General features: G+C 26.8%; 3 protein-coding genes across 4 annotated transcripts; 1 reads left to right on the top strand and 2 right to left on the bottom strand.

Annotated features, from left to right (window-relative positions):
- Positions 1 to 9: 9 nt before the first annotated feature.
- On the bottom strand, positions 10 to 12,782 carry LOC132918448 (intraflagellar transport protein 140 homolog). 2 transcript variants are annotated; one of them, XM_060979670.1, is made up of 21 exons: positions 12,298 to 12,782; positions 12,015 to 12,233; positions 11,655 to 11,922; positions 11,404 to 11,579; positions 11,027 to 11,225; positions 10,621 to 10,962; positions 10,286 to 10,553; positions 10,009 to 10,224; positions 9,760 to 9,931; positions 9,565 to 9,702; positions 9,358 to 9,506; positions 9,110 to 9,287; positions 8,760 to 9,046; positions 8,430 to 8,706; positions 6,623 to 6,783; positions 6,294 to 6,438; positions 6,045 to 6,230; positions 5,177 to 5,395; positions 2,864 to 3,018; positions 2,578 to 2,792; positions 10 to 698 (listed from the first exon to the last, which is right to left on the bottom strand). In XM_060979670.1, exons 1-21 carry the CDS (start codon positions 12,439 to 12,441, stop codon positions 616 to 618), a joined length of 4,197 nt encoding a protein of 1,398 aa, XP_060835653.1. In that variant the 5' UTR covers positions 12,442 to 12,782; the 3' UTR covers positions 10 to 615. The 2 variants fall into 2 exon arrangements, with proteins under 2 accessions (XP_060835653.1, XP_060835654.1); XM_060979671.1 differs by lacking the exons at positions 10 to 698; positions 2,578 to 2,792; positions 2,864 to 3,018 and having other exon boundaries at positions 5,190 to 5,395; positions 6,038 to 6,230.
- A 151-nt stretch (positions 12,783 to 12,933) lies between these two features.
- On the bottom strand, positions 12,934 to 13,978 carry LOC132918451 (trafficking protein particle complex subunit 1). The gene is made up of 3 exons (XM_060979675.1): positions 13,705 to 13,978; positions 13,428 to 13,637; positions 12,934 to 13,144 (listed from the first exon to the last, which is right to left on the bottom strand). Exons 1-3 carry the CDS (start codon positions 13,801 to 13,803, stop codon positions 13,025 to 13,027), a joined length of 429 nt encoding a protein of 142 aa, XP_060835658.1. The 5' UTR covers positions 13,804 to 13,978; the 3' UTR covers positions 12,934 to 13,024.
- A 3,518-nt stretch (positions 13,979 to 17,496) lies between these two features.
- On the top strand, positions 17,497 to 23,658 carry LOC132918279 (heterogeneous nuclear ribonucleoprotein F). The gene is made up of 8 exons (XM_060979432.1): positions 17,497 to 17,800; positions 18,044 to 18,300; positions 20,012 to 20,170; positions 20,948 to 21,091; positions 21,711 to 21,849; positions 22,126 to 22,522; positions 22,594 to 22,713; positions 22,785 to 23,658. The coding sequence occupies exons 2-8, from the start codon at positions 18,063 to 18,065 to the stop codon at positions 23,121 to 23,123; spliced, it is 1,536 nt and encodes a 511-aa protein (XP_060835415.1). The 5' UTR covers positions 17,497 to 17,800; positions 18,044 to 18,062; the 3' UTR covers positions 23,124 to 23,658.
- The last annotated feature ends 2,066 nt before the right edge of the window (positions 23,659 to 25,724 follow it).

The following is a 25,724-nucleotide window of genomic DNA, read 5'->3' as shown; positions in this document are numbered from 1 at the left end:
CAATTTGAATTAATAATAATTTTCAACAAACTATGCTTTATTGCTTATTGTTTGTTATTGTACATATTATATAATATTTACTTTAAAATATTTAGTTCACAATTTTAAAATAATAGTAACATGTTCTATACATTTTTATCTGCCATGCAGCTATACTAAATGATGATACAGTCTAAATCAGGGGTCTTCAACCAACAGCCCCTGTCATATTGTGCGGCCCATGATCACATTTGATATTTAGCATCTATATATCTTTTAATTATAATAATAGTTTGTAATTTAAAATTAATCATAAAAATTGTTATAATAAAACTCAATTTTTGTATAAAATAAATGTTTTTATTACCATGAATACGGCCCATAAGATTTTTAAAAATAATATGTGGCCGCTGCATAAAAAGGTTGAAGACCCCGGGATCTAAATTATGAGATCATTTCAAGTTTTTATAAAAACATAAAATAATGTTGGTATAATTACTATAAATATTTACAATATAATGTCAGAACTTTAATCATAAATAACAATAACTAATAAGCGAGTAAAACAATGCAGTTTTTACAATGCTAAATAGTATTTTAAGTACATTATTTTAACATTAACATCTCAACACTAATTTATACTTCAGGAATTTCTTCTTCTTCATCAATGCTATTTTCGGTAATAGATTCTTTTTGAAACCCTAATTTTTGAAGAATTTCTAAAAAAAAAAAGTACATCATTGAATATATTTGTAATATAGTGTCAAAGGTTAGATTAAATATATATTCTAATTTAAACATTATTGTGAATAATCCCGATACACAATTTATAGATACCTAATTAAAATTATACTATTATTAACATAATTTAATCAGCTCAAGTTAGGTTGATATCCTTAAATTTGACATAATTTTAAGTCAAAAGATATAAGGTTTTAACAACAAATAATTATCATAAATTTTTATAGTAAGTTTAGGAACCTAGGATTTGTATGTTTTTTTTTATTGATATATGTTATAATTTTTATATTTTTTAAAATATATGATTTATTGTTTAACTTTAAATCTACTATATAATAAGTTTTTTTTTTAACTATAATACTTTGTTTTCTTATTATATTAAAAATATTGACATTTAGTACTATCTATGTAAATGCTGTAACTATGTTATATAAATGTACTGAAACATAATAGTTTATAAAAAAAAGAAATGATTTATACTTAAGTGAACATAATAACTACTGCAATAACTGAATACCTTAAGATTAAAATGAATTTAAATTTAATAGTAACAACTAACAGTGATGTACTTTTTATGTTTATATTTGTATTTATAAATTACCAACTATAAAATACTGGTTATAATCACTGACTAATTATATTTATTGAATGTCATTATGAATAAATAATAAATATCAATTAAAACTATGCGTAAGAACATATTTTAAAATTTGGACCAAAACATCCCTTCAATTTATTAGTTTAATGTTACAATTATACTAATTAATACATTTTTCAATAGAGTTCTGAAAATAAATCTTAATATAATAAATTACAAATGTAATTGACTACATTGAATATCACTATACATTAAAAATACCTCAAGTCAAAGAAGTGGTATTGTGACCTATTTTATAAATAATTTATACAAATTAAATATTAGGAGTGCCATCAGTAAATAACCTCCACTTAAAACTTCATAGACATTATCTTATGTTATCTTATTAAGCTGTTTGTTGTTAAGCTTAAAATACTAACTAAATTTTGTTGTAGTTTAATCGAAAAAAAATAAAATATAATATAAATCAAATAGTGTAAAGGCACATATTATGCAACAGTTAATTTTATAAATTTTTAAAAAGTTTTATTGTTGATAATTGAAACAAAATACCTAGCATTGATATATTAACATAAAAATTATTATTAGTATTAGAATAATACTGTTGTATTAAGCATATTTTCAAAAATGTAATATTATGGTAATAACAAAATAAAAATCTAGATTAGTGCTTATCATTTATCAATCGTTTTAGTACTGCAAACCATTTTTCCACAAAAATTTATTGCGATTCCCACATTGTTAACATGACAGAAAAGTAGATCTAAAAAGGCCACTAATATATATTTATTTCTGTTGTGGCGGCAGCGGCAATAAGAAAACGGGTTGGTAGAAATAAGAGAATATTTAGTCATAAGTCATAACTACAAGCGTATAAACTACAGACTATACCTGTTATATGAATAAATGGTTGACAGATTTTAGGTAATTTTTTAGTTAAATAAAATTTAAAAAATTAAACTTTTCACAACTTATAAATTGAGAATCATTGCTCCATATAATTATTAAGTATCCATAAGATATTATTAAATATATCATAATAATTAACATTAAACTTGAATTCAGTAAATGTATTGATGCATTTAATACATGTGTGTACATTATAAGAGAAACTAGGTAAACTGGGACAAAATAACCTAACAAAATATATAAATGCATACCTATAAGTTATTCAAAAATTAATGATAATTATCATTTCTATAAATTAATTAATTTAAATATATTATTTCTAAATAATACAATGAATATTTAATACTAACCTTTATCAATATAGAAAAGTAAATTATCTTTTTGTTGTGTGCGAGCTAAAAGTTCATTCACTAATTGAACTGCTATTTTATTATCACCTTGAACGGTATAATGATCTATCATCATTGAATATACATCACCATATCTAAGTATATCCATATTGGGAGCTGACAAAATTTGTCGACATAATATCATAGCTGAATCACCATCACCATTGTCAATTTGTCTAAGTAATACAATCATTAAAATAAATTAATAAATTATGAATTAAAGGATACTAGGACTTATGGATTTTACCTTTTAACATCAAGAAATTTTTTTACCAAAGTTATTTTTTTTGCGATATCTTCTATTAATGTTTTATACTGATCACAATCTCTAGACAACACTTTTAAAGCTTCTGATAAAGCTCCTACTGCTTTATTATAGTTTCGATACTCATCAACTTCTAACTATTCATAACAATACAAGATTAAATAATACAATATATTACAGCTTTAAGAATATATCAATAAGCAATAATACTCCAAGTAGCCTATTCACTGTAATATGTATGGCATATAAAAATAAATCAGCAAAAAGTTTTTCAAATCTAGTGTAATGTGAATAATATGACTAATATGAGCCATAAAAAAAAGAAGGTGGGTAAGTGGGTACTGCTCTGCTATTAAAGTTGGTGTCGAGTAGGTCATTGATACGGATGTATTCAATTTTAATTATGCTTAAATATTTTTTAGACATTTTGGTTTCAGTAACTAATTATGAAAAACTTAGATATTAAATTATTAAGTCTTAACTATAACAATTGCACATACAAAATATACATTTTTAATTACAAAATGTAAAAAAATTGTAGGTTTTTGTGATTTTGAACTTCAATTGTTAAAAAAAAAAATTGCACTCATGTCTAGTTTTATATAGATATAAAAACAAGAATCCAACATATGTGAGAACTTGTATTAAATTCTCATGAATTTTTGTCTAAAGAAATAAAATTAAAATTTCAAATGTTTATAATTAATTCAGTCAAATTATTTTAAAAATTAACACGTATAGAAAATAATAACATTAATAATAAGTGAAAATTGCATGTATCTATTCATGTTTTTATTACAACAAAATAACAAAAATTGTTTGTGGAGAAAAAGTTAATTTAAGAGTGAATATCCAAAATGATATAAAAATTTAAACTTCAAACGATCATAAAAAATTAATGTAACCTTCGATAAACTTTATTTTTATATTATTATTAGAAAACTTAAGAGGAGTCTTGTAATAAATCTTAACATCTGAGATATAAAAAGAAAAATTTTCATTAATTTTTAATTACAAAATAATTTGCAAATGTTTGTGATATTGATGAATTTTGTTAAAATTAACTTTAAACTCTAATAGGAAAATATTATGACCAGATATTTTCAAAAAATGTTTAACTGATTAACACGTTGACTGCCATGTAGTCGCCAGCGGCCACAAAAATATTTATGATGAGTACGTCATGGACATTTTTCAGTGTCATTATAAATTTGTACTTGTATATATACTATTGAGTTTGAAAAAAAATTAAAAATACAAAAAAAATTTTAAAATTATGTTTTTTACATCAAAAAAATTGCAATTATTCTCGCTACGCCATAGTGCATTTTCTAGATCATTATTGTAGCACCATGGAAAATTTAATAATATAAATTTAAATTAATTTACGGCAGCCTGCGCCTGTGTGGCCTCCTATGAATGATATAGTTGCGGCAGCCAGCAGTCTAAAAACTATCAATACCTAATTATTATTATACGGATGCCGGCAGCCGCATGCTGGTCAATGTGTTAATGAACAATTTATGAGAAATTTTGTATTGAACTTAAGAATCTTAACACATCAAAATTTTTTTTATCAATATTTATAATACACATTTTAACATAATACTGTTATTGTTATTCGTTTTTGAGTTAAACTGAAAAAAATTAAATTGGCCAAATACTGATTTTAATTAACAATTCCCATTTTCTATAACTTTTTTTTTTATGATTATTTAAACAAATACTTGGCATTTTTAGAAAGATATAAAACGTATAATTGTAAAATCAATGGACTCATCTCTATACTAAAAATTTAAAAATATTATTATAATATAAATAAGATTAAGTTTTTGGAATACATTGTTTACATTTTATTACCGAGTACTCAACCAGGTAGTGGGCAACACAAAAATATACGATGATATGTCGTATATTAATTTGAGTACCTTAATAATTAAATTTCTTTTTTTAGATTCTGAGTGGAGCGATGAATCTATTGAATTTTTCAATGGGGATTTTTTTATGTATAAGTACACAACAATTTGTCGATTAAATACTTCAATTTTTAACTTTGAGTGAAATTTTGAATAAAAATTAGATCTAGTTTGTAGAAATAGTTTAAAGAGATCAAAATAATTAATTTACAGCACTTTTTTTTCTATGTATAATAGGAAAAACAAAAATTTGTACACTAAACCAAATTTTGATTAAGTTGATTTTTTTATTTTGTTATAATTAAAAAATGAATAACCACAGAAATTTGAAATCTTCAGACATATACTAATAACTATTATAAATTATAAGAATTCTTACTTGAGCACAAGAAATGTAGAAATTGGCCAAAAGATGAGGCGCCTTTCCTTTGTTATAGAATGATACAATAGTTTTTAAAAATTCTGGACGCTCTTGCCAATCAAGTGTTTGTAAATAATTTGCAGCCATGATATAAATTTCATGCTGTCGAGATACATTAGCATAAAATATAATTTTTTCGGTGTCTCCAGATTTTAATAACGCTTTCATGGCTTTTATCTAAACATAATTAAAAATATAAATTATTTTTATTTTCCAACATATAAATTTTTTCATAAAAATCTGAGTAAAAATATAAAATTATTGTTTTTGGAGTTATGTTTTTATTTTAATGGTAAAAATTAAAATTTGGAATTAGTAAAATTGTTCTTAAAGTTGGATGTAATATATAAGAATTCATGATCTTAAAAATTGGTTATAAGTTATAACAGTTATAACTTATAGATTATATACCTTCAATAAAAAATATAACATTATTACTATTTATTTTAGACCAGTGGTTCCTAACTAGTGGTCTGTAAACTCACCTCAAGCGGTCCGTGATATCAAATAATTTTTTTCAATATTATCAATCTTTTAATTTTAAAATTTTAAAAAAAATAAGCGAAATTGTAATCCATATTATTTACGGCTACAGTGTACGTAATGTTAGAGGCTGGTAGTTAGATATAATTATGTGACCGATAATAATTTATACATATTATACAGCTGATATAAATAACATACAAGTATTATGATAATAAATAAATCGTGGTCTGTGCCTAGTGTTGAGTTGGAAACCACTGTTTTAGACTAACATTTTGTAATAAAACATAAAACATTTTCATAATAATAAAAGTATATAAATATACAATGTATTACTTCCAACCTTCTGTCCAGCCTGGGTGAATTTTTTTGCTGCTATATGGTAGCTTGCTTGCATTAAAGCACACTCAGCCAGTTTCTCTAATATAATTGTACGCTTTACATGATCAGATGGAGGTGTTAGACGATCTGCAAGTGCTTCAGTAATAATTACTTTGTGCTCTTGACATTGTTCCATAGCTTCTTCAAACTAAAATTAACCAAATTTTGTTAAAAAATTACCAAGTACATAATTTATATAAATTAAGTATACTTTGTTAGCCATTGCTAATAAATTAACTGCATTGTCATAGTGCCCTTGACTCATAAAAAATGTTGAACATTTTAATAATAAACTTGAATCATCTTCTATGTTCAGTTCTTGTGACATTGTAACAATTGCATCATAATTTTTATATCTAAAATTAATATTAAATATGTGTTGACATAGTATGGTATAAAATAAAGAAACTTTCAAATGTTATCAACAAATTAACTAAAAAAGTAACAATAAATTAAGATATACATTTTAAAACAATTACGCTAATTATATTAGAAATAATATTCCACAAATTATACAGGATTAATATTTAAATAACTTACCTAAATGCCAAATCAATAGCTTTATGTAAATAACCTGCTTGATGATATAGTATAACTGATTTATCAGGTGAAATTTCTTCAAAATACTGGGCTACACACAGTTTTTCTCTTACATCTGCTAATAAAGCAATATCCCAAAGATGGTTGTCAAAAAATTGCTCCTAAAAATCGTAAATAAAATATTTTATTTTAGTCATAATTTATTTATTTATTTAATATGACAATATCAAATTGTAAAGTAGTAAAGCAATGTTTTAATAAAGATTCTTATCATTGTTACAAAAATGAAAAAAGTCTCATATATAACAATAACTAGTACAAAATGCAAAATTTGCATGTACAAAATTTGGATGTCTAATACTATTGATTTTATAATATATTATATACTATATTATATTATATTTTATTTAATATATATTTTATACATATACATATATTTATATATATTATATACTATACGTCCCAGAAAACACGGTACACTTTATCATTCATTCCCTTTAAATAATTTTCAATTCTGTTTGCGGGACATTAAACTAAACTAATGGATCATAAATCCCTATGACTTACAATTTTTTTAACTCATGTATTTTGCGCATGCGCAACATAACTTCATTATTTTAAATAGCAACCCCTATTTTTAATATCATTTTCGAATTAATCAATTTTTTTCAAGCAATTTTGATCTATCAACATGTATTCTAAACCCAAAATTGACAAATTAGAGCTAGGAATATACATGTTTTTTTAAAATAAATTATGTATAATTTCTATAATTTCATAATAGAGTGTAATAATAAAATAAAATAATAATTCATAAATAGTAAATAATTTATTACTAATAATAAATGTATAAAGTATCAAATGGTATTTATAACAAAGAAATACTAAAACTAAAAAAAATTTAATTTAATACATTTTTTAAAAAGTTATACCTAGATCTAACTTTGTCAATTTAAAAAAAAATTTAAGTCTTAGGAATTTATGATCTATTAGTCTAGTTTAACGTTCAGAACGCCAAACAGGATTGAAAAATATTTAAAGGGTAATGAATGATAAAGTGTATCCTGTTTCTGGGACATACAGTATATATGTTATTAAATATATATTATATAATGCTAATATTTAGTTTAATGTGTGGGTATCAACTTTACATAGGTGCCCAGTCCCACCCAACATTGCATTTTTTTACCATTTAACAGCAGCATTTTTTTTAAATTGTTTTTATTTTTTGATGAACATTCCAAATTTTATTTCCTTTTTATTCTAGACCAAAAACCAACAAATCATAAAGTTTTAATAGTGTGAACCAAAAACAACAAAAAAGTTTTGTACTCTTATACAACATCAACTATTCAGGACCGGGTTTCTATGAAAAATGGAGAATTGTTCTTCAAATTTAGTTATATTATATATTATTTAATTTTTTATTCAAAGAACTTAATGTATAAATAATAAAGTGATAATTAATATTGAAGAATTTTTATATATCAATTATATTAAATGTTTTTATTACTTGTTGTTATAACTTATAAGTAAGTTATAGTTATTGTTTATGAATACAAAATTAAAAAAAAAAAAACCATAAAAAATTGACTTATCCGGGCCCGCAGACCTCTAATACCTACTCATTCAATTATCTTGATTTTTTTTTAATGAAAGAGTACATTGCAAACTACAGTACATAAAAAAAAAAAAATAAGATAATTGGATGAGAATTTCCAGAGAATATGCATGTATAAGATTTCTATTTTCATATTTATTTACAAATATTTATTTTAAAATTAATATTATTTAATATTTAACTTACTTTACATAAGCGAATTGCATTTACATAAGCTGTAGCATCAACGTACATTTTTATAGCGTCTTCATATAGTCCTTGCATTTCATATGACCTAGCAAGATGACAGCAGGCAGCTTTATTGTTAGTGTTCATACAAATCTGAGCAGCTTGCTCCATATGACCAAGATAACAGAAAACGCGGACTGTAGATAAATCATCATTTGCTTGTTGATAATATTTGATTGCACCATCCATATCACCATTACCTTCTAAATACTGAGCCCACCATTTCAATAAGACTCTAAAATTGAATTAATTAAATAAATAGTCTTCAATTTTTTTAAATGAACTTACATATTCTTGTTTTTGATTATGTAATTTTCTAAAGTGACTGGATCATCCAATAACATTTTTGGTATAGTAAGACTATGTGTTTCTGACTTGCAATACATAGCAGCAGCCCCAGCTAAATCACCTTTATTTTCCAAATTACGACCTACATTATAATATGTATTTCTAAGATGTATACGATCTTTTGTTTCAGCCACATCTAAAGAGGCTGTTATTTGATTTCTTGCTCTATAGAATTTATTTAGAAGATCATAGCGATTACAACATTTGTATAGTTCTTCAGCTTCATCCTAACACAATTAATTATAAATAAGAATACTCCAAAATACCAATAAGATAAAAATGAAACTTACATACATTCCTAGATGCATAGCAAGACAAGCTACTCTCGCAGCCAGTTCTGGCTCTGTATTTATTGAACGTAAAATAGCTAATCCTCTACAATCATTCATATGACCCAGACATATTTCAGCTACATCTAGACGTTTTGTTTTTACACACATTTTAGCCAAACTTGTCCAGACAGCAGGACTGTACAGAAGATAGAATATAAATATTTGTTATAAAGTATTATGAAATACTTAGTAAATAAAGTATTTGCCTCTTAATGTTGGTAATAAAATTAAAAGCTAGGTCTAAGTCTCCAAGACATAAATTATAACCAAAATTAATGATAGCCGCTCGAATATCAGAATTACAGTCTTGAATTCCTTCAAATTCCTTCATGAGATTGCGCTTGACTCGAGTTTTCTATAACATTAACAACAATTTTAAGTTATGGAAAATGTGTAAATATTGTTTAATTTACCGTAGTTGTATTGCGTTTACATAATGTTATATAATACGGAGCATCAAGTCCTAATATTGCACAAAATTGATCAGGACAATGTATAATATCTTGAATTTTAAAACCTTTTTTTTCAATAAAGAACATACTAAGTATGACCTAAAAAAATAAAAATAATAGTATATCGCAAGTTAAAGAAAAAATAATAAAACATACAGAGGAACCAATCATTTTTTTTTTTTTATTCTGTTTATTTGGTAATGTGTATAAACTTGGTCTTGATAGTTGATTTTCTGATTTGTCAATACTTTTAGCTTCACAAAATAATAAATTTGGCTCATTTGTATCCCAATAATGAGAAATAATAAATCTTGTATCATTATATTGTCTACAAAAATAGATTAAGTTATTTAAATATATATTTCATTTTATACATATTTCTATACACATTTATATATTACATACATTTCATCAACGTCTAAACCTTTTTCAAAATGTTTCACATGTATTGTATCTGAATCTCTATCCCAAACATATAACCGTGGCATAGGTACTAAATTTAAGTTTGCTGCAGTAAATGATACTTTAGTACCATTACTGTTTAAACGTAACTGAATAGCTTCACCATAATCATCTATGTTTAATGTTATATCTTTAGGTTTACACATTGGTTTTGCTTCTCTAAAGAAAAAAAAAAATATCATAATATTATAATATTATTTTAATTAACAAATTAAATTACCTTCTATTTAAATCCCAGACATGAATAACTCCAGATAATGTGACAGCTGCTAAATAGCAAGTATTTAAAGTGAGGCAAACTATTGGTGCTTCAACATCCAATGCCTGTTTAATAGTACCCTGAAATGTTCTTATTTGTAATTTGCCACAATTCTCAGCAACAATTACAATTCTATCATAAATGCATGCTTCTTGCACATCACAATTGAAAGTTCCAACTACTGCTGGTATTTCTTTAGATTGAATTTTATAAACTGATATTAATTTACCTTTAAAATTTTAAAATAGAATTGATAAAAGAGAAAAAGAATTCAGAAAAGCTTCTATATTTATTACCATTCCATAAACATATATGTTCTTTGTTCAAAGCGAGACCTATAACTTGTAAATGAGTGTTAAAACTAAATGATTCATCTGTACTGGGGTAAAACACATTAAGATCATTTGCTGAAGTCTGTACAATAGCTATTTCTTCTTTATAACTTGCCAACAATGAATGCTCATGTAAAATATAAATACCATTCATTGCATATACTGCTAAATTTAATGGACTCCAAACACAGTATTTTATAGTATCTGGAATTTTACATGAACCATGAATATTCCATTGGTCTGCAGTTTCTTCATCATAACGCCAAATAATAATATTTCCAACATTTGTTGCCCCACACAATAAACCTAAATAATAATAAAAATAAATACAAATAAATATAATTTCAGTTATATGAAAAATATTAACTACCTTTTTCGACTGAGTAAGAAATATTTACAAATGTTTGTTTAGGAAATGAAGACGCATAAGAGTTTGGTGCAGTTAATACATAACTATTACCAGACTCAATATCCCAGAAACGAATAGACACATCGTTTGTTGTACACGCTAATAAAGTGGGACCTGCCCAAATGATACACATATCTTCTTTCAATCCATTTAATTTAACCTAAATCATGAATATTTTATTAACAATTTGATTCATAGTTAAACTAGGAACTTAACTCATAATATAATATAAAATTGGGGAAATAAAAAAAATGTTAAATAAATTATAAAAATGAGTTTACAGTAATATTGTGGCTGTATATAATTACAGTTAATTGTGATAAATCATATAAACCAACCTTTGAAACTTCACTTAAGGAACCGTTTTTATGACATTTATAATAGGCTACAGTTAAGTCTTTGCATACTAAAATACAAACATCTCTTGATTCATGACATAGAATACTTAGAATTATTGAATTAGGTATAAGAACAATGCTGAATTCTCCATCTTCATCAAAATAATATAATTCTCCTACAAAGAAAAAAATGATGACTTAATAATTCATAAATGTTATAATATATAATAATTGACATTTAAAATATTTACCAGTCACTGCAGCACAGTAAAATGTTATATTGTCTGAAGTTACAGTCCGTGGACCATGTGATGTAGTTGTACGAGGCCGCCAAGAACTGAATATATCTAAGGCACTTTGGTCACCAGCTACTGCCATTTTGGCTAAATTAGAAATATCTGTAGCAGCTTTTCCAGCTCTAAATGAAATATTTGTAGATAAAATTGCTCCAATATTTGACTTAAATGATATTTTAAGCAACCCTCGACTATCAGACTTCCATCCGATAATAATACCAGTCTAATATAATAAACAGAATTACCATTGAAATAAATGAAAAATTAAATTAATGTTTAAAGTAAATATTTGATTTGAATTAAATTATTTTTGACCTGGTCCCCAGTTACTAAACATCCACCAAGTGATGACCATTTAGAAAATACAATAGTTTCTTCATGAATAGAGTCCAAAGCAGTTACTAATCCGCCATTCCATATATATACTTTTCCAGCATTTGTACCAATAGCTAAGGTACGCTGAGTGGGATGCCAGCAAAACGAAGTTACACGACCTTTACAAATATTTGGTCCAGAATTGTGCAAATTCTCACCCTGAGAATAATAATAAGAAAAATAGTGCAAAATTAAATTGTTATAGACAATATTAATTACTCACTAATTCATCACAAATAAGTATTTGTGCTTCGTCATTTTCAGTATAAGATAATATTGCCAATAGACCAAGTTGTCGGTGATAACTTATGCCAGTAGTTATATCATTTTGATTAGTTTTTACCTTATATTCAAGATACGAACTCATTTTCACCAATTTTAGAAAAAATCAAATGTCTGAGATTAGGTATCTATATAGCTATAGCAACCAAATTACATAAACAAAATGATTTATGGTATACAAACATTTCTATTAGGTATAATACATAACAACTATAACAATAATTAAATATGATCGGATAACATTCAACATCAAGCATGAAAAATTAATTTTACTGATGTTTTGATAAAATTTTTTATAACAATATTATGCTATGATCAAAAACTAAATAATTTCTGGCATTGTCATTCCTGCTGATCACTGAATAATTTTATATCACAAATTTCAAATTTAGAAATTTGGAAACACAAGTCAGGAACATATAACATATCAGAATTTCTGGATAATAAAATAATAATTATAATTTGTATCATAATCATAAATTATAATTCAAATTTGTTTACAAATAACAATGAATAATGGAGGGGATTAATAGGTAATACAGTGACACCAACAAGTCATAATAAAAAACCCCAAGACTTATATGATTAAATATATGAAATAATTTATTTCTTCAAGTTCTAATAATTATACAGCTTAAATCATTTTATATAATAAAATTAAATTTCTATTATTGTAAACTTTTCATATGCTGTTTTATAAATTGATCAAGTTTAAATTTAAATAATTCACTCTCAATCGGTTGTCCCATTTCACATTCAGTGTTTTTTACAACATATTCCACATAAATCTGAAATAAAAATCCAGATTAAAATAATATATGAATGAGTTAATAAAAAAAAAATTCAATTTCATACAATAATTACATATAATTATTTATACTTAATAATATTTAAACAATAGTTAGTAATGACTCCTTTTTATAATTTTTTTTGTGAATAATACAAATTCATATAAGTTGCTTAAAACAATTATGTAAATTATCCTACATAATATAAATATGTATTACTCTTAGCAAAATTATATAAAAAAAGGTTATTATTTTATTAACAATTATCAATTGTAAGTCTTACTTCTTTATATAATTGGTGTAACAAATCTCTGACATTTTTAACTGTGACATCAGTGTTTAAAATAAATTTAACACCCGTTAAAGACTCATAATAATGTAATGCGTATTTACTAGTCTTGTAACATAAAAATCCACGTTTAGGATCAAGTGGTGATATTTTAGAAACAAATGACTTGATAGAAAATAACATACCATACATCAATTTGGCTTCCTATAATAACATAGATAAAATATATGTCAACATTAAATCAGATACAATTGAAATATTCTAAACATACTTCTTCACTACTCATGCCTGATTGTTTAAGACGATTCCAGTTTGTATGATATAATAATGTACCCATTCGATCAAAAATATAGATGTTGTATATAGTCATAGTTACAGAATGTTTAATTTATTTTTCACATTTTAAAATCTATATTAAATTACAATATACTAATCTATGTGTACTAAGTACTATAAAAAAAAAGGTCGTTTAAGCATAGACAAGAATAATGAATCTGAGGACTGAGGTAGAAGTAATAGAAGTTAATTACATAGGTCCTAGTTATTTCTTATCAATTGTTATCAGTTAGCTGTTACTGATAAAAATATATCACTAACAAAAATAACTAACGAGTCCTAACTTGAAGGAGTGTTTACTGCACAAAGAGCAAGGTCCTAGAAGATACTAATAATACTATATAGACCATCTTGAATACAAGACCATGGCATAGACATAATATACATATATAATACTATAATAGTATTAATTATTATATGACAAAATATATGTCAATCTTGAATCTATTATATTATGTCTATAGTTTATTGCATGTAGAGCAAGATGTAGAGAAGATATTATGATTTACCTACTTTTCAGACAAAGAGTATATCTAAATAAATACCTACAGTAATAAACTAAAGAAAAAATATTTTCTGAAGTTTTACATTCCAACTAATTATTTAATATTTTCTAACAAAATGTAATTCTCCATAAGTTACCATCCGGAGTCCGAACAAACATTTAAAATTAAAGTAGGACAAATTACAATATAAATTCATGCAATATTTAGGAGAAAATATATAATCTATTATCTATATGACTATATTATAGACATAATGAGTAGGTAAATATTAGTTAAAAAAAAAATAGAACACGAATTACATAAATTTTGAAGAAAGAAGCCTCCCATTGATATGACTATTGTGCTCGTCCGGGTTGTTCCGTTCGAACGTTGTTTTTTCGGTAGTGTGAGGTTCAATTTATTAGGAGAAAGTACAACAAACAGTTATAAGAATTTGTATACTAATATAATTTTAATGTGAGTCGAAATATTTAATTCAATGTACAATTCGTTAATGGTCGTCGAGACGACGTACAGTTTTAAGAGTGCTGGATCGACTCACTCTCTGGCTCGCTCGTGAATTCCGCGTACACTATTCTGTGAGTCGCCTACACATTATTCGTTATCGACAGACTACAATAATATACTCTTATAATTAATATACAATAGACTTACACTATATACTATTATACTAATAGCTAATGCGTATATAACATGACACTCAATTTGATTTAGGTCTTGAGTGTTTTTATTTCATTTTTTTTTTTCAATGCAATAAATCTCTGCATCATTTACGTTTCAGTCAAAATGGAGGAAATGAGATATGATAAGTTTAAAATTCTCGATGAGAGCCGGGCCTAATATGGTAATCAGTAAAAAACGACACGAAAAAAAACGACTAAGTGAAGAACGTTTATTTTGGTTAAAAGTTATTAAAATAATTGTCATCATAAATAAAATTATTTTTAAATTACATATAGAAATTCGAAAGCACGCTTGTTGAAATAAACTTTACTTTTATATTATTTTTTTTAATATGTAAGTTATATATATATATTATTAGAAGTAAGGCTTCAACATCACAGGTCATTAGCCTAAAGTTATATTTGTATACCTATTACAATGATACACATGGATTGCAATAAACCACATTTTATCGTTAATTGTATTTTATACCTAGGTACCTACGTAGTTTTAACACAGAATAAAGTTTTGATGAGCGAAGTCGCAACGATAATAATAATAATATAGAGAATAACAGACACCTTTATTGAGTAAAATAAAAGTTTAAATTACGATTTTGGATGTTATGATAAGATTATGAATCTAAAATATAGGCAAATACTATAGATTAATCTATAGTATTTGATATAGGTTAGGTACGCGATACTTTACTAAAATTTAATAATTAACTAAATAATAATTGACTTTTTATAATATATTTAATATTTATACTTAATTAATACCTATTTGAAATTTTAAACTTAACTGCATTTAACGTTTATTGTCGTGTCGTACACCGTATACCATTCGATATGATATCTATATAATTTATTTTTATTATTATTTATAAAATTTTAATTTTTTTCCTTATCGATTTTTCCGTGTCGTTTTTATCCTAGATTCCCTAAGAAATAGTAGCTGTGTCCTCTCACCCCTAACACACTTTTTGTGTCTTCAAAATCAAAGTGTGTCCCCTGAATGACAAATTTGGATCCCAAGTTTTATAACGTGTTTTTAGTTTTGATTGTAGAAATAAGTAACACCAAATATTTAGAAACTTCATCATAATTAAAAATATTTTAAACTTATATAGGTACATTCTTCTATATATTTTATGTATTTTTAGTACGTACCAGTATCATATAAATAGGTAATATTAATGTGTGAGGTAAGTGGTACATAAAATAGGAGCGGGGATTTTGGGAATTACAACCTCCACAGATTTTTTTTGCTATAAAAATCTTTCAAAGCCCAAAGGTAACAGTTTAATTAATAATTGTGTCCCCTGAAATCAGATGTATTTTAAACCCTGGATGAGAGGATTTGAAAGAGAAGATTGACGGTTATGAATTTTTCTATAGAAACATTTAGCTTCATCATGGATTGTTGTTAAGTTACAATCTATGTGTAAAGTATGGTTTGATATATATAATAGAGGAGCATTTACTAGGTCATAATTTGGAAATCTTGTATTTTGTAATCTGTATTATTTAGATTGGACTTATTAGCATTTCCCCATTAGAGGAGTCCGTATGTCCACGAGGACGTAAAACGAAGAGTTTGATATTAATAGAGGTGCCTTTGTTACCAATTAAATGTTTAAGTATAGCCAGTATGGCAGTATAGGTATAGTGACCAGACACGGCAGACGTACTATTTTTCGTAGGACAGTACTCTTTTTTGGTGCATGTCCTAGTGTCCTTAAAAATAGTGTTAAGTCTTAAGTACATAAAATTGTACTCTTTTTTTTGAAAATATTATGGGCTAATACATGTTTATGATTTTTATAATTTGGTATTAATTTATATTTTATGATTCGAGCGAATGCAATCTAATTGGTTGGTAGCATAGTTAATTTAATAATTTATCTGTTAATATGTAGGAAATATATTAACAAAGTTTTGTATTAATTTATTCAAAATTTCAAATTGTATTTTTACAAAAAAAATGTACTTTTTTTAAATTTGTATACCTGGTCACCATAAGTATAGGTAACCGATTTTATAGGGATAATCTTTTGTCGCTTAAATGTTGAGCCCATGTTAACCATTGGTCAATGTATTTTACTGTGATCAAAGAAGGTATATAGGGATGCCATAAAGAAATACAATTGGACAAGGAAATTGCCTAAGTGTGAGAGTAGTGTGTACTAATTTGCTTTGATTCACTTTAATTTTCTATTTAGTATACCAATTTTCCATGAGGTCAAGATGAGTTTGCAAATATAAAAGGGTTAGGTCTTTATTAATCGAGATTTTTAAGTAAGGTAAATAAGGAAATTATTTTATGCTTGCGCTTTTATGAATCTAGTGAATATAATTAGGAAACTGAATTTATAATACATTAGAAAATGTTGAAATCAAACAACAAAAAAACTTAAAATTAATATATTACCTAAATATATAAATTTCAGTTTGCGGTTAATCATGGATATAAAACAATAATCATGGAAGAAAAAATAATATGAATTGGCTATAAACAAACGTTCGAGACAGCCATTTTGTCTAAAATTTGTACATGTTTGATCCCTCTTTATTTAATTCATTTCATTATTTGCAAATGCCATTGATCATTGTATGGATTTGTGTAAATTCTACATGATATGAAATATTACTGTTTTTGAGATTGAGTAATCTAATTTCGTTAACAGACTACAGTTTCTGTGTATTTTCATGAGCCGTTTTTTGTTTTTGAATTGTTACTCATATTTCTCTCAGATACGATAATACTAAATATGATTAATATAATTTTTTAGTTTCAATCCAAATCAAAATTTAAAAAATATTATATATTATAATAGCAGCAGTAATATTAACAAAAAAGGTATGCAAATTAAATTATTTAAATTATAAGTTTTGTATTTGGTTGGTTTTAATAACACAAATATTTCAAAAGAAAAAAAATTGATACATATCGACTTCTATAAAAATTTTAGTCCGATGTGGATTGATGAATTTCGTTAATACATTGAATATGTAATTTTTTGTATCCTAGATTTTTAATTGATACACTCCAATACCTTGAAAATCTTGAATCATAAGTTTTAATTTCTATTTATTTTTCTAGTAATCATTATATAGATACAATGAATCAACAGCAGCAACAACCACCACAGCAACAACAACCACAACAGCAACAGCAACAGCAGCAGCAGCAGCAGCAACAACCATCATCACAACCACAAATGAATGACGACCAAAAAAGATCTAATGAACAAACTGATGAAGACGATTGTCAGTCTAATGAAGGATTTGTTGTGAAGATGCGTGGACTACCATGGTCGGCTACGGCTGATGATATAATCAAATTTTTAAGCATATTGGGTATGTTAAGAGAAAACTTTAATAGTTACCTTACTCAAATAAGAATATATCAAACAGCAGACAAAAAGTTGTTAAATTTGCACATCCATCCTAAATATTGATAACTGACATAGTTTCTGTACAGTGAAGATTGACAACAGTGTTAGTGTAGACATTGATAGTGATAATTTCTGACTATTCACAATTCCATGGTAGAGTACCAGCAATGTATAAAACTTTGTGCAAACTGGTGTACTCTTATAACAATTACAATATATATCGTTCATGTTTAAGTTAATTTTTTTTATTCTCAATACATTAATATTGAATTGTTTAATCTAGTTATGTTTTTTATGTTACAAGAAACAATAATTATGTATATATTATACATATTGTTAAATATTTTCTTCATTGCGTACTAATTTAGTTTATTAAAATATTTTATTATATAATAAAAAATACTTTGTATTTTTTTATTTTTTGGCGGGAGTGGAGGGGTAGATATATTTAATATAGTGGTGTTGATTTTAGAATAATTTAGCAGTTCTCAACCTTTTTAGTTGTCCGCAAGGCTCCCACAAGGGGGGGAGGGGGCTATTTAGTTTATTTTATAAATTTATAAGTTTTATAAAGGGCCCGGACTAACATTTAGTACAGGGGCCTGATATTGTATGTGGGGGGCCCTGGTCGTGCGGACCACCAGTTTTGTAATAAAAATCTTAGAGGCCCATTAACGACTAAAAGCACACCTAAATGTGTATGTATATAATACATATAATACAAATATATACCTTAGTAATGTTAATATTATATGGTCCATGCTGCCCAGTATATACTAGACATAAGTCATAACAACAGTTCAATACATCAGTTTTCTATAAGTTATAGCAATTCTAAAGTTTCTAAACATAGCCCAGAAAACTGTATCCTAATTAAAAATACCCTGTAGAGCAGTGGTTCTCAATCTTTTTAGTACCGCGGCCCAAATTTACCCTGAAAAATCTTTCGTGACCCACATGGTTTGACTTTTCAAAAAGTAGTTATAAAAAACAAAATTTGTATTATATAAATATGTATAAATTTGTAATATATATTTAGTATTTTATAGGTTTATAACCAATTTATTTTTATAAATGTACTTTTAATAATGAGGTGTATGCGAAATATGTGCTTGTTTTCTGTTATGGTTAATAACAGCATTGACATCATAATTCAAAAAATTGTTTACGACCCACTAAAAATTGACTGACGACCCACCAGTGGGCCGCGACCCACACTTTGAGAAACGCTGCTGTAGAGGTATTAGAGGCATTGAAATCATAAAATGAACATTTTTATATTTAAGTTTTTGCTTTCTATCCTACGAATTTGTGTACCTGCAGAATTCACTTATTCGTGATTGCTGTGCTGCACCGTTCTATAGATAATTGAGAGTTTACTGTTATTGACAAAATGTATTACCTATTAATTATGGTATTTCAAAAAACCATCATAAAATCAAATTTGCTAAGTACATACTTTTTGAGCTGATACTTTTTTAAATATTAATTTTTAATGTTAATTAATAAGTCACTTAATTTATATTTTTATACCTTAATATTTTAACATTTAAGTTGATTCTGGGGTATTTTTTTAAGTTAAATGACAAATTTAGAAGTTGGTAATTAAATTATGTAATAATTTCATATTTAAAATAAATTAAATGTCTTTATCAATTTTATACATAATATAGGTGAAGCAAAGGTTAAAGATGGTGCTGCTGGAGTACATTTGACTATGGCTAGAGAAGGAAGACCTAGTGGTGAAGCTTATGTTGAAATGGAATCCGAAGAAGATCTTAAGGCTGCTCTTAAGAAAGATAGAGAGCATATGGGCAATCGTTACATTGAAGGTTAAACTTGATTATTTTTAATAATATTTTAGAAATAAGTTTTACTAATTGATATTGTAAATCTGGCTTATTCCTAAATTATATCAAATTAAATAGTAGAACACTCAATTGAAAATTGTGAAAGGTTTCTTTGTGCAAAAGACATTCATAAATTAATAACTCATAAATAACCTTTCTGAATTATATATAAAAAAAAAAGAGTAACCTCAATCAATGACCAATTTTGTTCTATTCACTCAGACCACTTAGATTAAATTGGTTTTTGTTATTAGTATATGTTTATATTATTTTTTTAAATCAGCTATGACTAAAAAATTATTTTCTGTGATAATCTTAGCAAAATGCAAGCTAAGGAATTATTAAAATAATGAGAAAACTTCTGAGAGGTTGTCATTCAGTATCTGGTGTTAATCGGGCCCAATGTAACCTCAGTTTGAGGTTACTCTTTTATGAAAAAGTACATTTTCTTGCTGTTTCTTGTCAATTTTTCTCAATAACGAGACAATGGCTAGGATTTTTCTTTCCACATAGTACTAACAAGACTAAATTTAATACCTAAAAATTAGTTTAAATTAAAAAAAAAATATTTTCTTCAAAACTGTAATGCACTAAAAAAAACCAGTTAATTCTTGCTTTACTTAGAGTTGTATAAAGCAAATAACTTTCTTACTCCGCTTATAATATACCATAGTCTACAATCAGTAACATATACATTTTGATTGTGAATTATAAATGTGTATTTTAAAACTTAATAATGTGTATATTTTTATTTTTTAGTATTTCGATCAAAACGTTCAGAAATGGAATGGGTTATTAAAAAAACTGGTTCAACACTTGACAGTGTACTAGATGATAATTGTGTTCGCTTAAGAGGTCTTCCCTTTGGGTCTACTAAGGATGATATTGTACAATTTTTCCAAGGTATTTTTTTATATTTAATTTTATAACATATTGAATGAATTTTATTTTTTTATTTCTCTTGCTAATTTATGGGTTACTTATAAATTTGCTTTGTCTTGGTAATTCAATAAGATTTATATTTTAAATTAGTTTTGTGATATTTGTTTAACAGTTTTTATTTTATTTCTAACAGTATTTTTACTAGGTAAAGCTTATAATTTATTTAAAATAAACATTGTGAGTGTTAAACCAAATTATTTTTTTTTTGTATGTTTAAATTTAACCAATTTACTATGCTCCTCTACACATAAAATAATGGTAACTAGTTGTCTATTTGTCCATAATTTAACATTAATGGATTATTATTAAAAATTAAGTTGTATTGGCTGGATTTAAAAAGTAGTATTATACCAAAACGTAAATTAAGACAAAAAAAAAGAGTAGGTATAAACTATTTTAGTTTGTAAATATCACAAGTTTAAATTAATAACAGTTAAAATGATCTTAATGAATTGCCTTGTCTTCAAATTTTTAAAATGTTCAAATTTAATAATATTTACCTTTTGTTAATTTAACTTTTTGTGTTTTTGGTTGTGCTAATGATTGGGTTATCTATGATTGGTTGTATTGTGGGCAACAGGGTTGGAGATGACATCAGACGGTATAACCATAGCAACCGACTTCACGGGGCGGAGTACGGGGGAAGCTTTTGTACAATTTGTAGACAGAGAGAATGCAGAGAAAGCTCTGCAGAAACACAAGGAGAAAATAGGACACAGGTGGGGTGTCTTCCTTTATTAATTATCCCGGTGAAAAATTGGCGGGTAATATAATCACATGTAGTTAAACAAAGGGAGGCCGGGAGGGTAATCCTTCGCTCCTCCTTATTTGTGGTTTGTTTTTTATTTTTTATTTTTTATTATTAAATTAAATCTTAATTATTTCTACTATAGTAAACAATTATTTTTATTTAAGTTACTCTTAGGTGTCTTAATTGTATTAAGATTTTAAATGATAATATTTTATAAATTACTCATTTTTTTATGATTCTTTAGATATATTGAGATATTCCGCAGTAGTTTGGCAGAAATTCGCAATCAAGCTCTGCAAAGAAGACCTAGACAAACTCCATATGACCGTATGGATCGTTTTGCTAGTAGTGGTGGCAGTGGTGGTAGTGGACGGTACTTTGATATGCCTATGAGGACTGGGCGTAATATGAAGTCATTTGGAAATAATGGTTATGATAATGGTGGTGATCCATGGAGTAGTGGTAGAAGTATGGGTGGACCAAGAGGAGGCGGTGGTGGTCAAGGTATGATGGGAGGCAGTAGCGGAGGTGGCGGAGGAGGATGGAATAGCAATAACTGGAATGCTCCACCAAGTAGACCATTATATGTTGTACATATGAGAGGATTGCCTTTTAAAGCAAATGAAGATGATATTGCTACGGTTAGTATATTTATATTTTATTTACAAAGTATATATTTTTTGTATCAATTTTGATAAATATTTCAAATTAGTTTTTTGAACCATTGGAACCTGTTGATATACGTATTCTTTTCAATAACAATAATCGACCATCTGGAGAAGCAAATGTTGAATTTGGTAACAAAGAAGATGCTATGAGAGCTATGTCAAAAGTAAAACTATCTTAGAAATCATTATCAGTATTATAATTTTTAAATAATATTTATGTATTTTAAATTTATAGGATAAGACATACATGCAACACAGATACATTGAACTATTTATGGATGGACCAGTAGGAGGTGGTCCAGGGTCTGGTGGTAATAACTTTAGTATGGATGATATGGGACCACCAAATTCAGGCAATGGTGGAAACTTTGGAGGATTTGGAAATAATTCATTTGGCGGCAGCAGCAGTGGTGGTGGTGGGGGAAATTCTTTTGGAAACAATTCATTTTCTCGACGTAATGACAACTCTGGTCCTAACTCATTTTTTTCAAATAATATGGGTGGAGGTGGATATCCAAGACCTTCTGGACCAAGAAATATGTCAGGACCTGGTCCCAAATTTAATCCCTTTTAATATTGATTATAAATATAAATTAAATAAATTGTTTGACTTTAAAGTATTATCATGTGTTTGCAGCAGATTGATATTTTTTTTTTATTTCTTTAACTAATAATATAATTATGATTATGTTCTTTAAATCTAAGTACTAACTTATGTTAGTTTTACCATTAAAGTGTTATTTAATTTTGACTACCTAATTTATGGTGTATTCACATAGTATGATTTTGTAATATAATTAATTTTGAAGAATATGAGAACACGCTTAATTTGTCACGACATTATAGGGCATATGTTGTAACATGAGTTTCCTATTCTAATATTAGGTAATTTTATAATGTGGAATTTAAAAATTAAAGTATTTGGAATGGAAACCGTTGGGAAACAGCATTTTAATGTTAATAAAGAACCTTTTTTTATTTAATACATCGCAACTCGTGTTTTGCATAACACCTATTTTTTAATGTATACATTAAGGAAACAATTTTATATTGATTAATATTAGTATTTGTAATAAAGCTTCTGAAAAATAAATGATTACATTTTTTAAGTGTCGTTTAAAATAATTCATAAAACGCCATTAATTGAGGATGTGATTAAAAAAAAAATGATGATGATTTATGATATACTCGTATCTCAAATCGTGATAAAAGCCAACGGTAAAGAAAATGGTTATCCTCAAGGTTATCTACATCATAGGTGGCAGTAAATTATGTCCAGATACTTTTTTACGCCACCACTGTACATGTGCAGGACTTAGACGGTATAAAATTAAATTTAAACCATTTGTAGGATAGTTCTGTCGAAAAAAGAACAAACACTGTTTAATCCAAATTTTATTTTTTTTTTTGTATTATTTTGTAAACAACTAAATTATAACTGTATTGTTATAATAATATTATGTATGTTTCTTCTGTAAAATTGTCGTAACGATCATTAATTAATAAATAAAACAAGCTCTCAGACGGGGTTTCCCAAGAGCGCCTCACGAAAAAAAGGTAATTTTTTGTGTTGGCCGAATGCCGGAATCCGTCTCAGTCACAAATTAAGATAGGTCCCAGTTCATAAAGTATCTAGTTACCCAGGGTGTACCACAAAATGAACTTCACTGTCTTGTACCACAACATATTTTGTTATTTTTCTAATTTAGCTCACGCTATTAAGTTTAGGTGAGCTGGTGAGCGTACTAATTACTAAAATGATTTTTTTATTTTAAATTGATTTATATTGTCTTCGATGTATACATTTTTCTTCCTTCCCAATATTCTTTATGTTCTCTTGTTATTATGTTAAACAACAATCCAAACGGATTACTATTTTATTATTTCAAAAAATGTATATATATATATATATATCCGAGTGGTATGTATAAAATGAATCGCGGACAATTCCCTCGGGACTGTTTTCGGTGTATGGCATTTTCCCCCGATATATTTTTGATGCGAACATCTAACCCTAATTTTTTTTTTAATATTGTTTAAAATAAAACTTATTTTAGCTGTAGACCAAAGACGCACTCACTCTATTCAATATAATTTGTCAATAATACTGCGGACGCAGCCGCCGACTGAAAAAGCTGAAAATTAAAAACGAGACCAACTTGAGATATCCACTCCTGGACCTAGGTTTTATCAAGCATTTATTTATACACATATTATATACATAGAGATACTTTAGAAATGCCAGGAACCAAAGAGCAATGTTAAAATAAAAAAAAAACCACAGACTTCTCCTAACACTTTAATGATCATCACAAAAAACTATATACATACAGACAAAAAAATGTTACGTTTTAATTATCTTTGTCGTTCGTTGTTGACGATGGTAGTCTAAAACCAATCATATCCGCCGTTTCTTGAACGGTTTTTTCTCGTCTCTGATGCTTGTCGTTGAGCTCGCGGCATATACGCTGCGATCGTATGTACTGCAAATATGTGTCAGCGACCCACAGCATCTCGTCGGGACCACGGCAGTACTGTGCCGAGGTGATTTGATTTGACCGATATTCAGACAGTATTAACCGCATTAAAGGGCGGTCGAGCAACTTATTATCGGATGTGACGTATCGGAACTCACGGGTCAGCGATCGTAGAAGGGCAAGTGACGTTTTTCCAAACATTCTAACGCGTTTGGTGAGGGTTGTCTTATAAACACCAAGAACGGTTAGATCCGATTTTTCATAAAAACAGAAATCCAAAAAACTAAATAAACATTCGTAATATCGATGGTCGGGACGTCTTGTGTTATGATTACAAAAACAACGAAGCACGAACTCAGATATTAGATAATTATTAAGATGTTATTCTAGGATATCTTAGTTAATAGTTATTACTTATTTGTTATTGTAAATTGTTAATATATTTTTTTTATCATTTCTATTATCTCAGTCTACAACCGGGCACCGGCGTCCGGCATGCTAACAACTGATTTTTAAACCTATGGGTCTCTATAGTTAATCCCGGGAAGCGTGACGTATAGATAAAAATGACGTCACTAACTTCACATCGTGTTTTCCTAAAGAAAAGCCACATAATGGCACCCGATTGGCTGGTCCCGTGTTCGTGTAGTGTTCCTATTGGTCTGCGTTAAGATTTATAAGTTATAACTCTGCGATAC

The sequence above is a fragment of the Rhopalosiphum padi genome, chromosome 1 (genome assembly GCF_020882245.1).
Source record: "Rhopalosiphum padi isolate XX-2018 chromosome 1, ASM2088224v1, whole genome shotgun sequence".
Lineage (NCBI taxonomy): Eukaryota > Metazoa > Arthropoda > Insecta > Hemiptera > Aphididae > Rhopalosiphum > Rhopalosiphum padi.
Note: the sequence above shows the minus strand (reverse complement) of the source record. Positions and strands in the feature narration are given on the sequence as shown.

Excerpts from the sequence above, each read along its gene's own strand:
- LOC132918451 (XM_060979675.1), bottom strand. The coding sequence starts at position 13,803 with ATGACTATATACAACATCTATATTTTTGATCGAATGGGTACATTATTA. Across the intron at positions 13,638-13,704 it reads CAGGCATGAGTAGTGAAGAA|GAAGCCAAATTGATGTATGG; the intron begins GTATGTTTAGAA and ends ATGTTATTATAG. Across the intron at positions 13,145-13,427 it reads TACACCAATTATATAAAGAA|ATTTATGTGGAATATGTTGT; the intron begins GTAAGACTTACA and ends TTTTTATTTCAG.
- LOC132918279 (XM_060979432.1), top strand. The coding sequence starts at position 18,063 with ATGAATCAACAGCAGCAACAACCACCACAGCAACAACAACCACAACAG. Across the intron at positions 21,850-22,125 it reads AAGGAGAAAATAGGACACAG|ATATATTGAGATATTCCGCA; the intron begins GTGGGGTGTCTT and ends ATGATTCTTTAG. Across the intron at positions 22,714-22,784 it reads CTATGAGAGCTATGTCAAAA|GATAAGACATACATGCAACA; the intron begins GTAAAACTATCT and ends TTAAATTTATAG.
- LOC132918448 (XM_060979670.1), bottom strand. The coding sequence starts at position 12,441 with ATGAGTTCGTATCTTGAATATAAGGTAAAAACTAATCAAAATGATATA. Across the intron at positions 8,707-8,759 it reads ATAATCAAAAACAAGAATAT|AGTCTTATTGAAATGGTGGG; the intron begins GTAAGTTCATTT and ends ATTCAATTTTAG. Across the intron at positions 699-2,577 it reads ACTTTTCTATATTGATAAAG|AAATTCTTCAAAAATTAGGG; the intron begins GTTAGTATTAAA and ends TTTTTTTTTTAG.